Raw genomic sequence first — 16,343 nt, forward strand, 5'->3', positions numbered from 1 at the left:
CAAATGCACACCTCAATTCTGGGGTTCTAGATGACTTTTCCAAAGACATTTAAATAGAACTATTCTAAGTATTCTGGTCTAGTATTATATCAGAGGTTGTACTGATTTGAACTGGCAGTAGTTTTAGGCACCCCAATCATTTCAATTTTTCCCTGTAATGAATGTTCCGCAGTTGTGGAAAGGTGAGTTATGCATTGTCATTCACATACAAAAAGCCAGTCTAACAGATGTAAACTATTTATTGAATATTTGCCACCAATATTGTTAAATACATAATCTTGCAGTTTTCCCGCTTTCAAGTTAAAATGTCAGAAACAGAACACCAAATATTTACAATTCTTATAAGGAATGTTACATAATGACACATTAAGGCGAAAATTCTTTTGGCTTATAATTCTGAAAAGAACGATAATAGCAAAAAGTGATGCAAAATCTTCATTGTGAGATTATGATTAAGCTACAATGTTTTACAAAAATATGGTGTAAGATGGCAATAATCCCATTCAAAATCCTGCATTAGGCCCCTCAAGAGGGACTGATAATTTATACAGTCAAAACTTTAAAATTTACATATAAAGGTACCCTATCCACCATTGAAAAGTACAACTCTCAACATATACAGTTTTCAGGCCACAGTTTTGAAGGTCTGGAGTATCAAGTTGGTTTGATGAATTAGTCGGTTGGCACTTATGAACACATTTATTGCCCTGTTAAAAGAGAAAGATACTGCATCAGGCATTTCCAGAAACGTATCATTCAATAAATATAGCATTAACTTCAGACAACTAAATGTATTGGCATCTGGGCTCTATGACTTGGAAGCATGTTGATGTTTTACCCTGTTCTGATCCACCTGAAGCTCGCTACTGGCAAACAGACACTCATTTGCATAGCTACTCCTAGAAAGACTACGTTTATTGGCACAAACTTAAAGACTTTGGCTCTCAATCATCATTGACATCTCAATCATGTAGCTCTGAGGTATTAGCTAACCGAGAGTGGAGCAGATGATCATTAAATGCCTCTTCTTTTCAAAGCTGGACACTCCATCCCCTAGTAATTTCAGAATTTGCAACTCATTCCTCATGAAACACTGAAGCATGTGGAAGTGACACACTGTTTTAGTTATCTTTTTGTTAGGAAAGAGGTGGGGAGTCACTGAGTTTTTCAGCTCAACAATGACATCCGTGAGCATGATTATTTTGTTTATTGCTGTTACTTTCCAGTGGGATCACAGTATCTTCAACATGCAGCTCAGACAGATTTAAATTACTTCTGATTCCACAAGGATATGAAATACAAGCCTTACCTGGGATTTCTTGCAATATTGAGAATACCCACGCTTAAATTATGCCCACAATACACAGCACAGTATTCAGGGCTAAACAGAGCTGGTGTCTTTCAGTACCATGGGGGTACACACACACAATATCCAATATCAAATACTTTTCTAATCAACTGAGACTGTTTAGACGCAGTTAATGTGAAAACTTATCCATGCATCTGTGCAGTCAAAGCTAACAAGGTCTAAATTTCTCATTTTGGTATAACCAAATTTAGCCCAATTTCAGTAAGAGGAGGAAAAAGAATCTTTGATAGGTAATACACTATCCCCTGGGTGCTGTCGGTCTTTGCCAAGCTCAACAAGACCAGACATGAAAGTTAATTCTCATCTTTAAAACAGCAGCACATGCAACACGTTGGCACTGTCAAGATCTGAGTTGGATAATCCAAACCAGTCGCTACAGTGAAACATAACAGTAGTGACTTCAAACCCAAGGTGAAGACCTGAAAAAAGCCTTACTTTGAAGGCTAAAATATCCAAATATAAAAAGATAAATCAGCAGAGTAGCTCCAAATACTGTGAAGCACTATAAGAAAACACGCAGGACAATAAAAATGTAAATCAAAGAAAACACTGCACAGATGTTTAGTGTTTGTAAATGGTATTTCAAATAGGTAGACTACTTTTTCTTCAATAAACCAATTTTTTTGTCAGTGAAAAAACCCACGCAAGGCCATGAAATTTAACTTCACGTATTCAAATTGTAAGCTAATTCCACACATGTCGTACGGTGGTGCATTTAGAAGACTTTCCTTCCCTCAAAAGCATTACAACAGGAATAGAAGTATTTTAAAGCAGCTATGGTGGCCTGAGGACACAGGTGAGGAGGTCCTGAAGAAGGCAGCTTATGCCCAAAAGCTTGTCTTGTTTTCCCCTGTTAGTCAACAAAATCTTTCATTACATAAAACACTAGTATAAAAACATACTTACTTTCCATCTTTAAAATAAGTTTTCAGAGTGTCACTGAAGCTTTTGGAGTATTTTACAAACTCTTTCTTTTGGTGCTCAAGTGCCTAAGAAACAAAAACACCAGGAGCGGAGTCTTAGTTCACATATTGTTGGGTACGGTCAGAATCTTGATGTTAAACTGAGAAGATTGGGTAACATTAAGAAAACATAGAAATTTTGATTATTTTTAGATGACATGCAGAAAAATCACCCTCTTCCTATCAAAATGCTGAGACCTACCAAAAAACAATCCTGTTGTTAAAGTATTATGTCACTGACCAGTTAAGCTCTCCTATTAATCCTCTGATCAAAAGGATACACACTTCCTCTTATACTATTAAAAATATCGTGTAAAAACAGTTATTGCACATACCCGCCGGTTCTGGTATTGGTATTTCTTGAAGACATTATTTACTGTGTCAAGAAGTTCCTTTATTGCACTGGCGATGTCCCTGTTTGGCAATAAAAAGATAGGTGTAATAACCTTAAGATAGCCTATTTAAATATTGGAAATTAATCCCCTTCTTGTAGTTAAATATTTCATAAAACCATCTCTACAGAATAAGTACCAGACAGGATGTAGCAAAATCAAATTCCAAGTGCCAGATCAATGGACATAGGAATTCAAACTACGAATCTGCAATTTAAGTTCGGTCTAGTAACATGGGGCTCTCCTTAAAAAAATCCTTAAATCTGTCCGTTTATAAGTGAGGATCAGGCTCCTTTCCAAGGGAAAGGGTGTTGTTACCATCTCCTACAGCACTTGAACATTCAGATTTCAATAAAAAGTTTGCCCCCTCAATCTGCAAAACATATATAACACAGTGCTTACTTGATTGTCTGAAGAAACCTCACTCTGTCATTGATCTCGTCAGGAATCTTACTAAGAATCTGTTTAAGTGCTCGTGCCTTTTCATTAAGATCTTGGAATTCTGGTTCTGGTCTTTCAATCATATACTCTAAGAACAAGAACATATTCAAAAATACCATTAGTTTTTCCTCAAGTCTCTAGTGGCAGCTAAAACCACGACTTCACAAAATGCAGCAGTATTGTCACGTAACATTTGGAAGCGAACAGCACAAAAATAGCCACGATCAGAAAACTGCAGTGAATACATCCTGCATCAATAGAAACACAGTGCAACAATAATCTCTATTGCGGCAAGCTGAAAAAAGAGCTTGTCTTTATTTTAGTGAGACACTGAAGACTAATCAAATGCAGTATTAAAATAACTTAAACCTACTGTATGCTCTGACAGTGTAACTACCACTTTTAATTTGAAGTAGAGGAAAGGTGTATTATACTCCACATACACATTTTTCTAGTCGCTAGCAACATAGAAGGTGAACTATGCACACACATAAACATAGTTCTAAACATTCATTTTCTTTCTCTTATTAATCAACTATATTTTCTTAGGGAGATATAACTTTTGCAAAAGAGGTATTCAGAAAACACAAATATTATTTTGCCAAGCTGAAAAAAAGCTATTTAGAAACAAATAACCTGTTCTGAAAACAGGCATCTAGAAATACATGTTCCCAGTTAACAGTGTAATGAAAAATACTTATTCAACCTAAGATATTACCTTCTACATCATCGGCTGCCATACGCAGGAGAGACTCTGTGAAGTTCACATCCACACTTTTTTTCTCCAGAATTTTCATAATGATGTCCTGTGTAAGACCTGGATTTTCTTTTTCAGCCTGGAGAGCAAAGAAAATTTATTTTCTTAAATAAGCAAGACCTGAATATCGCAAGCACAAAGGCAGATTTTCACGGCACTTGCTTCATATACTGCAGGACTTTGCCACAAACTTTAAAAGTCTGATGGCTTTAAACTAGCAGACTGCATTGAAAACCATATTTCCACGACAACACCCATTTTTCTCAGATTACAGCGATTTTGTATGAACAACTTTTCCAATAAGCTTTTCCACTCATTTCAATTTGACTAAGAAAGTTTTTCATGAATTCTATATTCTGTTATATTTCCCTAAACACTAAGCTTTGAGACAATGCCATTGTATCCGCTGGGATTTCATTCACTCAAATACAGGTGCTACTCCCCCATTTTGTAAATGGGCCTCTTATGAATCACATCATATGCTCAAACATCATCTTGGAATTGCTTTTTTCACAAAAAACCCTTTTGTTTGATGACATATAAGGAAAGCTAAGCTAGACTAATATTGGAGGTATTCCCACTACCTGTGCTGCTATCGAAAAATTATAAGGGTGTGTGTTTTTTTAGTTAGCACTACCATTTCCATCAATATCTCAGATGGGCATTATTTGTGTTTAGCTTAGCTCCTTACCACCATTCGCAAAAATACTTAACTTGTACAATTTCCAGTTGAGACTTAAGACCACCTATGTACAATTGCATTTAAGTATAGAAATAGGGGAGTGTTACTTAGTTGAATAGCTCATATGTTACAATATGTCATGTCTACATTTATTTCTCTTTAAACAATTTCAGATGATCACCACTTCAATAAAGCAGTATAAAGGAATATCTGTATTTTCATTCTTTATGAAAAGTTAGCTAAATCTTTCTTCTATGCGATGGAAATACAAACATTGAACTTATCCTCATCCACAAAAAAATCCCATTAACATTCACTCTGTAAACTATTTACAAATCTGCTTCATGCCTGTCGCTCATGAGCACCTATTCTACGTAGTCTTGTCATATTTAGACTAAGTTTATTACCTTAACACCTTCACTGACTCCTCATTTAGCCTTTTATAATATGTAGACAAGATTCTGTTTGTTTAAAATTGCTCAACATGCTTGTATCATTCAGATTTCTACTCGTAAAATTTGGAGACATCTCAAACTTATGGTCCATTGCAATTGTCCGCCTTATTTTCAGACTATTGGATCATGGATGCGTTCTTCAAACACGAAGACACAAGGAAACAAGACAGCTCAGTTTTTCGCTTCGTCATGTATGGTTTACCTTTCAAACAAGCACTCTTAGATACAAGTTGCTTCTCACCTTAATAAAAGCTGCTCTCAGTGTCTGAGCTGCAGACAGATTTACTCTTTCTAGCTGCAAGAGAAGTTGAGAATTATTAGCAATTCTAATGTTATCGGAACAAAACAAGTACTCATGCCTTGCCTTATGCAGCATAATGAAAAGGGGAACGGACAGAAGTATTCAAATTACTGGTCTCATTTGAGAGAGAAATACTATAAAGTTTCATCCCAAAGGAAAGATTCCCCCCTCCCTAAAATAAAAACATTAAAATCAAACATGTCACTGCACGTATTTTGCATTTACCCAGCCTACAGCAGAGGTCTCACAGAAGCTTTTGAGAACATCTCGACCACCTCTGATATTCACAAAAGAGCAAATATCCTATTAAATTATAGCCACTAGCAGCAAAATTATATGTATCAAACTGTTTGCAGGTACATGTTCAACTGTATGTTACTTCTTGCTGTCAAATGCAGGACCTAGCATTTTCGTGAAAATCCTCTATAAAGGGTAAGAAAAATGACAAGGTCCAAGACAACTAGCAACCTTTGATGAGCAAGAAATTGTATTTACAGAAAAAAGGATAAAACAGTACATAGAAAGATGGTGTTGGACACAAAACTTCCCCAATGAAAAGGAGCAACCTGCTACTGTGATCATATTTCCCAAAGTAAAAGGGATTATTACATTTTAAAGCAAAATATAGCTTACCTCGTTAAAGACAGGGTACATAACAGCATAGAGAGGCATGGAAACCATAGAAGTGGTCTCTGCTTCATTCTTCATCTCTTCCATTGTCATCCTCATTCAAAGCCCCACTTCTCAAGGAAAACACTATAGAAGCAAAGAACTCCTCATTCACTGGAATGTTTTTTCTTTTTCCTCGTTGTGTAAGAATACTTGAAGAACTCGAAAAATATACAGTCCTTTGGTTGTGCAAGAAAACAAAAACAACACACAACAAAATTATGAATGCGTCTGACTGGCAGCTTCTAAAAATGAAAAAGCACATAACAGTAATTTGTTACTGCCTAGAAACTGGGAATTACTTATGACATGAGTTGAGTAAATATGGAATGACTACTTCATGTAACTTCAAAACCTTAACTGACATCTATTAAACACACAGATATTTTAAAGAGTGAGGTATTACCAAAGACATTTTACTTCAAGTTCTTATGGAATTAATCTTCCTGAAGAGGTTTTATTTGATAAGTATTACAAAAAACTTGCCACCACTTGTAAGCAGCAGCATAAAATTCCTGACAACTCACATATATAAAAAGCCTGAAAAGCATTTCATGCTGTAAACCCAGCCTCCCTACAGATGCATTACGACAATTAACATTAAGGCTACCTATAAATACTCGACATTTTTGCATATGGTCAAGCTGTGATTCTGCTGGAGATCAGTGCCTACTTGCTGCCCATTTGAATTCCAAATACTACATCTTTGTTTTTATATAAGCAAAAATCTTAAGTCATGTTTCCACTCAGGGTGTGTCAACGGCTACGTTAACTCAATGGAAAATTATTGTTCCAGTAACTGAACCAAGGTTTTGGAAATTCTCCACCCAGTCCAGCTCATCATATCCAACACAGAGTGATCACTGCTCAGACCCAGAAATCATGTGGAAAAGAAAAAAGGTCACCCTAGAGTTCATAATAAATCTTTATTATAACCTGCTTCATCTTCTGTTAATAAGATTATTTTTAAATATTTTATGTGACATAACGGAGTTCAAAGACCTGAAGTCCAAGTTAGGAATAAAGATAAAGAAATTAATGGTTTAAGTTTTTAAATTTCCTTGGAATATTGAATGCATGAGTTTTTTCCTCCTAACAAGCTTCAGACATCAGGCATTTGTATGTTTGTGCACTGATTCTATTGATATTTTAGTAAGAAGCAAAATAAGTTAAATTTTTAAGAAACTGCTGAAGGTATTACAATAATCAACATCACTTTCCAATAGCTTGAACAGGTTACAAAATGCAAGGTATTTTTGCAAGCTACACTCCACACTGGCTAAAAATCTTTAGGCTGTTTAAATAGAACAGATATATAATTTTAACTAAACTACTATATACTTGCCCTGGGCAAAAAAAGTATAAGTGAAATTTGTTATTGATTACAGTAAGCGTAGAGAAGAACTTGGATGAGTAAGAAAATCATACGTCTCATCTGAGCCTAAGATTAAGCAATATGAATATACCCAATAGTGAAGAACTGGTCACGCTACAGAAAGAGCCAACCGTTAAAACCTGAGTTGAAGAAAAATGAAACATGACGATAGTAACAAGCAACAGCTCTTTATACTAGTCTGCTGACATGGACTACTGATTGCAAAATCTCATCTTTGTTTCTCTTACTGTTCCAATCCTTCAACATGACATACATGAGCAGATTCCTGTAGGCACAGAACAAGATTACCGGGACTTAAAAAGGGTTCTGTGTAGATGAGATGAGTCCCCATGGATGGAAGTGCAAAAATCAGGGCTCTCGTATTGTTTATCACCTACCCGTTGATATTCTACAGCTGTCGAACGTGGAAGAATACAAGTGAGTATTTACCATTCCTCAAAAAGTTGAATATCTTTAAAGAACTTGTTTCAGAGTTACATAAATTCATGCAAGGTCGACTCACATGGCAGGAGGGAACTTGTCTGAACAAGTTTTCACTCACAACTGCAAGTACAAGCTGCCCCATTTATTATACATGAATGTTCCCTGCACTACAGACTCTGGTGTGTAAGGGGCAGAGTGGATGGAGAGCTGTTTGTTTTACCATTTAATTCAGTGTTTCTGGAAGTTCAGTAAAAATATATGCTCATGCAAGATACTACATTAATGAGCGTCACAGAAGACAGCCTTCACAGATTAATTCACTGCAAGTTTTTATCTAGAGTACTGTATTGTCAACAGAATAAGTTTTTTAAATAGTTAAATCAGGTCATTGAACATTGTTTTAGTCTAGCCAGAAGATTTTTCACCAGAGGAAGAAGGGCAAAAAAAGGACAAAATAACCATTAGATACAATTACTTTGTTTTTATGGGTTAGCAGTATCCACAAAGAAAGGAACTACTAACTGAAATGATGGATTTTTATGATGATGAAAAGCTATTACACTGTGGACTACCATGAAGAACTCATTTTCTCCTGAAGAGCCATAAGCTATTGTTACGAATCCAAAGTATAGTTAAACCCTCCATATAAAAACAATTATACACCATCTATTACTGCTTTACCAGACACTGACACTCTTCAAACAACACACAAACCCCTGGATTTATATTAACACAAAGGATACAAGTGTTGCGACTGAAGACAAGTGGTAGATTCAAATACACATGTACAGAAGAAATACATAAGAACAAATACTTTTGTTGTCAACATATGAAGAGAAATGTACTCAATGTATCACACTGGTTGTTCATTATTCCAGAAATCTTCTCATTTTCCAGAAGATACTTGCACAAGAACATGACATTACCTCACGTATTTGACTGCTAACATTGCCACACTATTTGTCTTTGCAGCCATGGATCAACTTCTTGACATCTTTCAGATGTAACTGTGATGCACTGCAGTCTTTGCTAGCATTAAATAGCAGGGATAAAAATCGTCACCAAAAAACCCCCACATTTATTTATATTAGAGATAGTTTGTCATGGTTGCACTGTACCACACACAAATACCTTTGAAGAAAGTCTCTATCCTGATTATGGCCCAAATCCCCATGAAAACTGAACTTTTTGTTCTATTATTTAGATCAATTATTAGGAAGTCCACTAGCTTTCAAAATAGCCTGACTAAAGCCAAAGTTAAATGCATATTATCACGCAGCAACTAGGAGATTTCAGTATTTCTTTTGGTATGTGATCACAAGCAGCCACCTGCCAAGCTTTATGGCAACACTGACTTCTAAAGGCTTAACTTCAGTTCACTACAGTCTCAAAACAGTCTTATATGAGACGAGTTTGCCCTAGTTTCACCTGCCAATTGTTTTTTTATATTCTCAGAAAAAGGTGGAATAAGATTCCATGAGAAGGTGATCTATTAGGACAGCACAACGTGGTCGTGCTGTTCAGAAAATGCTGGCAAATTGCTGTAAGATCCGAAAAAGGTGTCACTCTGCTGGCAAACTTGTTAATTGGTCTGAGAGGGACGACAAGGACAAGACAGTAGGATACTGCTACATGTTCAGATGCATGCAAGATTCTTTTTTTGCTACAGTGATCCCACAGATTCAAATCTGCTTACGTGCAATCAGAATTGTGCTTCGTGCTACATCAGATAAAATCACCCATTGGAGAGAACATACAGAACAGTATAGAGGATTTAAAGAGAATTTCAATTTGAAAACTATGCTGCTCAGTCTTAAACCATCAAACACCTCAAGCTGTATTCCAGGAGATGTATTAACATGGAACATATACTTTCAGTGTTACTATAAATCTTATATTCTAACCTTTAAGTTGCAGCACTAAAACATTATCCCAAACATTCAGCAAACACTGAGAGAACTGGTACATTTTAGGTGAGGAACAAATTCAGATTTTTGATAGACCTATTCCTAAATATCCATCCAATAATATTTTAAATCATTCAACTGAATTTTTTCAGGGAAAGAAAAAAAAGAGGAAAAAAACCCAATAACATTAAGATAAACTTCCTGTAAGCCAAAAAGGGCAAATAGCAAAAACCACCACACTTCCCAAAATGTACAGCTACTGTTGTCAGTACCTAAGGTGACAATTTGTTTAATCGGTGTCATTTACTGACAGACTGCAGGTCATGCACTAAAATCAAGTAGCAGAACTGCAGAGCTATTAACCAGAATGTAACCACAGCAATATAAGTGCAGAGCGCAGTCACCTTCCACAAACCCACGTCTGCTCATTGGCCAGTGACAAAAACAAGCGAGGTATCCATGACAGAAAGGTGTTTGATTAAAACTACCTTTTGAAACAGTGTTGAAAGAGAACAGAGTCTCACAATTGGAACCTTTAAAGAGTTTTAAACCAACAGAAACATTAAGGATCAACTGGCAGGATTACAATCTTTGGTTATGTCATCAGTAGATCTACCTATATACTGATGTTGTCTCTGTTCCCTTCTGCAGGCTTCATCTACCTTAGATGTGAAAAACTTTAAGCACCTAGACATTAATACTCTTTTTAGAAGAGTACTAAAGAGAAGCAATGCCTGAGGCAGTGATCTACCAGAATGATTATTTCAACGGCTGGGTTCTAGTAAAAATTACAGCTCTATTCCCGCTAGAAAAGGCCACCCTTACTGCCAGGAAGTTCAGCTTCACTTTTTGCAGTGAGGATTCAAGAAGAGGTTTGACTTTTAGTCTGATCTGTGACCCCTGAGTTACCAGAAAAATTAATTTACATTCAGGAAGAAAGAGTAGGGGGAGAGAAACAGCAGCATGAATTCTATCCTGAATTCAGCAGCAAAGAGCTTGGCTTCTGTTTGTAGAACCAACGTGCATGAAAGAAGGGAGGTTTAATAATTTACTAATTACAGTTGCAAATATTACAGAAGAAGAAAGACTTGCAGAGTATGCTCTTTTTAACTACATGCATACCCCACACATAGCTGGGTAACTAAGTCTCCCTTAAATCAAAAAACGCACACTCCTTTTCCTTGTCAGATGGTAACTTACCTACCAGCGATGTATTTCAACTATAGATTGTAATTATCTCCCATTGTATAACTCAGATCATATGGTACAAAGCTTAAAGGCTTTGTGCTTCAGATACAGAACTGCTTTCCTTCTTTTTAAAGCTGATGTGGCTTCATGACAGTACGGTTGAATTAATTTGAATTGTGTATAGATCAACTGCTAGAATAACAATATCTGTATTTTAAAAATCAGTAAAGATAATGAGAAAATTTAAAAAGGTACTCTGCTATACTGATCCTATATTCTTCTAATGCTTACACACAGCAGCTTTGCTAAAGAGTTAACAAAATGAATGTAATTAGAAAATAGCATTGAAGTTCTAAAAGTATCTTTAAATGCCTCTCACTAGAGCAGAGATTGGCAGTTTTCAAATATGCACACGCACAAAACAGCCACTTACAGTTGAATTCACTCTGACAAAGCATAACTGCTTATGCATTTTATTATTTTAAGAGCAAGTTGTATGACTAATTCAGAAGTCACACAAACTCACAGTAAGTCCAAGATGTCCATTCGTAGAATCACATCAACTTAAAAACAAATAAACAAAACCAAACAAAATCCAGGTCTGCTCTTAAGTCAGATTTACAATTAGTTCTTTTGCAATGCTGAACGTCATGATTTAGTCTGTCTTAATACACCCAGCTTTTGTGTCTGCTTAGCCCATGAGAAACTATAACCTCCTGCACTGTGCCCCAAATTCAGTAGTTAGGAACACTGAAATTATTATACAGCATAACGAAACCAAGTAAGGGTTCTTAGCTGATATAATCATAACATATCCCTGGTTTTATCTTTCTTTTTCTTTTTCTCTCCTTGGAAATGTGAAAGTAAAGCTATTACTCTGCAAATACTAACAGCTAAGGCACAGTTTCAAACATATAAACACATTCCAACAAGTCAACAAATACCAGAGGGCAATTAGTTCCTCTGATAACAGGAACAGCACAAACCTGGCCCGGGATTCTGCGATCCACCCGTGCCCCCGTGTGCGTGGGCTCCAGGAAAGGAACCAACCAAACCCCCCAGCTCAGTGAGCAGCTCAATGGGACACTGAGCGTCTCCCCAGCCTGTCCAGTGTCTCAGGGATGCGCACCCGGGTACCGGTTGCCCCTGCCCGGCAGTTTCGCCCCGGAGCCGCCAGGTTTGGGAGGGAGAAGGAAGGAGGCGAGACGCCTTTTCCCCCGCTCACACCTGGGAGGGCCCGGCCACCTGCCGAGGATCCGCTCCGACCTCAGGACGAGCTAAAAATAAGACACAGAGCCGGGCCTACGCTACGCGGGGCCGCCTCAGGCCGGGCAGCCCCCTCAGCCGTTCCCCGCCCCGGAAGGGCAGGGAGAAGGACGAGCCCTCGTCCCGCTGCACCCCCGCCCTGAGGGGAGAGGAAACAGCGCCGGGCTGTCCCCTGAGAGGGAGGGACGGGCAGGGACACCCTCCACCTGCCCCGCACGGCGAGGCCCGAGGCTGCGCTCACCTGCGGCGGGAGGTCTCGGAGGCCCCGCCGCTCCTGCCCCCGCCCCGTCCTCCCGCCGCCAGGCCCCGGTACTGGAAAGAGTTTGAGGCGGCGCAGCCCCAAAGGGCGAGCCAGGCCCTGCGCAAGCACACTAACGGGCCCCCCCGCCCTCCCGACGCGCTCGCTCCCCCGCGGGCACACGCCGGGAAGGGAAAGACGGCAGCAAAGCCCAGCGGCAAAGCCCAGCCCCTCACCGGCCCTCACCTCACCGCCCCCGGAGCCCTCGAGTGCGCCGCTCGCCGCGCCGGAAGCGCCCGCGAGGAGGAAGCGCCGGCCGCGGTTACCACACACCAGGCGTTGTCCGGAACCAACCGGCGGCCGCGCGGGGCCCTGGGGGTTGTAGTCCCGACACCCGCGACTACAAGCCCCACAATGCAACGCGGGGCCGGGAGGGGGCGGAGACAGGCGGGGAAGAAGGAGGCGGGAGTGGCCAATCGGAGCGTGAGAGCGGCCGGTGGGGGCGGAGCTTCCGCGCGGCGATGAGACTACCCCAGCGGCGGCGGTGGGGGGAGCACACCCGCGGCGGAGCGCGGAGCGGAGGGAGCCCCGGCGGGCAGCGGGCGGGAGTGTTACCGCGCCGATAGCGCTCCGGTGAGTGCGCTTCTCCGTTCCCTGCTGGGAGTGCATGTGCTGGGCGGCGGCTCCGGTCTGTTTGTTGAATTGAGGGGTGCTTCATGTCGCTCTGTTTCAGCACTAAGCGGGTGTTGGTGCGGCGGAGCGTTCCTCCCTCTCTTCCCCTTCCCCCCCCGCGCGGGGGCCGCCGGTGGGAGCGCCGGCACGAGCTCAGGAAGGTGCCCCCGCAGCCGCGGCGGTTCCGTTAGTGCCTGAGGGGCGGGAGGACGCGCTCGCCGCGGGGAGGCGGCGGCGGGGATGGAGGCGCTGGGGACCGGGGGCGCTTCCCCGCCGTCGAGAGAACTTAACGGGGATGAAACCAAACCCTGAAGTGCTTCAAGTGCTCAGTCCCCCTTTGTCTCTCCACCTGCCGGCAGCGGCGGGGAGGGTCCCGCTCCCGTCTCCCGGGAGCTGAGGCGGCCCCAGCCCCGCTCGCCGCCGTCTGCGCCGCAGCCCGAGCACTTTGTTGTCAAGTTGTATTGTGGTAAGTGTTGCAGCAGTAGTTCATAAAAACCCGTCCGTGCCGAAGAAGGTGTTGGGCAGGTGAGTGGCGTTTCTGGGCGCTCTCCGGGCGAAGCTGGAGCCCTTTTTGGAGGAGATTTTCTTGTATGTGGCACAGTGGTGCTGTTAATTTGTTCAGTGCTCCACAGACCATACACTTAGATGGAGTATTTTGTCTGTTAAAAAATACTTAACTTGTATATTGTTCATCGACGTAGTTGTGTTACTGGGAAGCTTTAAGACTTGAAGTTTTAAAATCTTCATTATTTTAATATTTAAAATTAACTGTTATTGAGCTGCTAACTCAGTTTTGGATTTGATCTGCGTTTGTGGTGCATCAGTGTGAAAACTTGCCTTTTAAAAAATACTGATTAGCATCACTTGTGCTAACAAGACAGATGGGTTCCAGTGTGAGCAGGTGAATTAACCAGTAAATTATTAAACTTGTCAAACATCGGCTCTAAGTTGCAACAGTGAGATGGCAAAGTGGGAAGACTTTGATGTCTGTGAGAACAGACAAATCCTGTGCACAGACTGTCACCGGTCCCCATCGCCTTCATGTACGTGAGCAAAGAATGCTGGGGACAGGGAAAGACAAATAAAACACCTGGATTGTTTTATTTATTGTGTATACAGACTTCTCACCCTACCACTTTGTTTTATTTTAGTTGGATCTGTGTATGATTTTGCATATATCAAATACTCCACGCATCTCGGTATTGAAGGGCTACTTAAAATTTGCATAGTGTGTATAAATTTTGTATTATTAATCACTGAGTATCTCTGATTCCTCAATTCTTGTCTCATCGTTTTTGATGCGATCAGTAATTCTGTCTAATGGAGAATAATGCCATTCTGATTAGGTGAGAGACGTTTACCAAAATGTCATAGCGTGGACTGAGCCAGATGCATGTCTATGGTGTTTTATCCTTTCAGTGAAATGAGTATGTTTTCAAGTAAAGCTAAAAAGCTGCAATCCTACTGGTGAAACTTGAAATAGAATATGCCATCCCTCTCCATCAATTTAGTGATACTTCTCCAGAGTCTGTCCTTTTGGATTGTTTGTTACAAAAGCAACAAGGTCTTGGACCAGATTAATATTTTCTTATTTTTATGTACATGGTATTTTTCAGAATTGTTGTGGCTTGGTTGAATGTGTTGAGGAATAACTGTCAAGGAGCTGAGTGATTGAATGGTTGTTGGCTTTTCTGTAAGATCTGGGTTGTCTACAGAATTACAGAGGGCAACTTAAGATGTAGACAAGGTGAAGGCTTGTTAAGTTTGCTGTTAAATGCAGGCATGAGTTCCAAAATTTATCTTCACAAGACTGTCTGTCTTATGTGTTCATGTCCTCAAATTGAGTTTGAGTTTTTAAATTTGCTTTGGCTTTGTCTCCCCATCTGCCATTTTCAGGGAATGGTTTGTTCACATGCCGGTGAAAATATTTGTGAAGGCGTCACTCATCTACTTTCACATTCATTGTTGAAATCACACGATATCCTGTGTGTCTGCTGGCCTACTGAATGCCTTGGTTACAGTGCTGCCAGCTCAAATTGATTCCAAAAGTGGCCTGGGATTAACACACCTTTGAGCTGTGGAGTGACTGGTGTGATGTGTTTCTGTGCCCCTTAAGACTGGGGTCTCTTGCAACCTTCTCTCCTATGGAAGAATGTGTATATGTTCATATATAGTCTAGCAGAGTTCTGGGAGCACCTGGCTGTGAACGCTACAGAGTTGTGATAACTCTTCTGAAATTTATTCTGTAAATGTAAATGTCATGTTTATATGTAGTTTAATTCAACTTCTGATCTCAACTATCACAAAATATAGCAGTGGAGAGGGGTTAGTACAGGTAGGTTTCTTCACGTTGAGATCAAGCTACTCTCATCTCTTCAAAATCCTTTTCAACTAATATATCTAATGTTTTTTCTCAAAATTTCATATTTGTTTTTTGGTTGCTCATTGTTCATGAAGACACATTTTTTGATGTGGCTGAATACCTTTTAAAAGAATTTCTGCCAATTTGTGTTCTGTGTAGGCAATATGTTATTCTGTCTTTGTAAAACATGGGCTGAATATGAATTAAGATAGGATACATCTGTCCTATACTCAGTCTTTAAGCTGTCTTCACATTAAATCCGTTGTGTGTTCAAAATAATGTTAAAAAATAGTGTGTAAACATGGCTTTTAAAATGAATGCCTTATTTTCTTTACTTTGTGTACACTTGGCTGTCTCTGATGCAGTCAGTATCTCTGGTTACATGGCAGTATAATGGGCACATGGTAGGGAAAGACATCAATATAGTCAACTGTGATTAGTGATAGCTTTGTGTTTTTCCTCAACTATATGAAAGACCAGTGTAATTAAATTTGGAAATATCTTTAAAATGTGGGGGTTTAGTGTCTTTTGAGTGCTGTTAGTCTTCTGAACTGGATGTCAAAAGGTTAGTGAAACTTAGGGTGGAAATAGTGCAACATGTGTTCCCGCAGGAGGAAAGGAAATACTTTCTGAACCTTGGAAGATTAACTTGACATAATAACAAATTTTCTTCAAATTTATTTGTAAAATTATGCTGGAGATAATGAAGCTATCCACATCAAGACAAAAAAAATATCCCACCATTAAATAATAAGTGTAAAGTTTTGGACTTAGTTTCCTCTCTGTACTTGGCATTTGAAGCAGTACAAAATGACAGAGATGTAAGTAAACTGCATCAATCACGTGAGGAACATATATATATA

General features: G+C 39.8%; 2 protein-coding genes across 6 annotated transcripts in view; one reads left to right on the forward strand and one right to left on the reverse strand.

Moving 5' to 3' along the window:
- Positions 1 to 221: 221 nt before the first annotated feature.
- PDCD10 (programmed cell death 10) lies at positions 222 to 12,792 on the reverse strand. 3 transcript variants are annotated; one of them, XM_080349326.1, is made up of 8 exons: positions 12,693 to 12,792; positions 5,993 to 6,207; positions 5,300 to 5,353; positions 3,883 to 4,000; positions 3,126 to 3,252; positions 2,667 to 2,745; positions 2,276 to 2,358; positions 222 to 707 (listed from the first exon to the last, which is right to left on the reverse strand). In XM_080349326.1, exons 2-8 carry the CDS (start codon positions 6,086 to 6,088, stop codon positions 626 to 628), a joined length of 639 nt encoding a protein of 212 aa, XP_080205452.1. In that variant the 5' UTR covers positions 6,089 to 6,207; positions 12,693 to 12,792; the 3' UTR covers positions 222 to 625. The 3 variants fall into 3 exon arrangements, with proteins under 3 accessions (XP_080205452.1, XP_080205454.1, XP_080205453.1); XM_080349328.1 differs by having other exon boundaries at positions 5,993 to 6,115; positions 12,698 to 12,781; XM_080349327.1 differs by having other exon boundaries at positions 12,698 to 12,757.
- Positions 12,793 to 12,994: 202 nt separating this feature from the next.
- The window catches only part of SERPINI1 (serpin family I member 1), a 48,383-nt gene continuing 45,034 nt past the window's right edge, over positions 12,995 to 16,343 (forward strand). For all 3 annotated transcript variants that reach the window (XR_013922520.1, XM_080349768.1, XM_080349769.1), the window contains exon 1: positions 12,995 to 13,079. The gene's annotated coding sequence lies outside the window, so the exon portion shown is untranslated. The remainder of the gene's footprint in view (positions 13,080 to 16,343) is intronic.

The sequence above is a fragment of the Nesoenas mayeri genome, assembly GCF_963082525.1.
Source record: "Nesoenas mayeri genome assembly, chromosome: 9".
NCBI lineage: Eukaryota > Metazoa > Chordata > Aves > Columbiformes > Columbidae > Nesoenas > Nesoenas mayeri.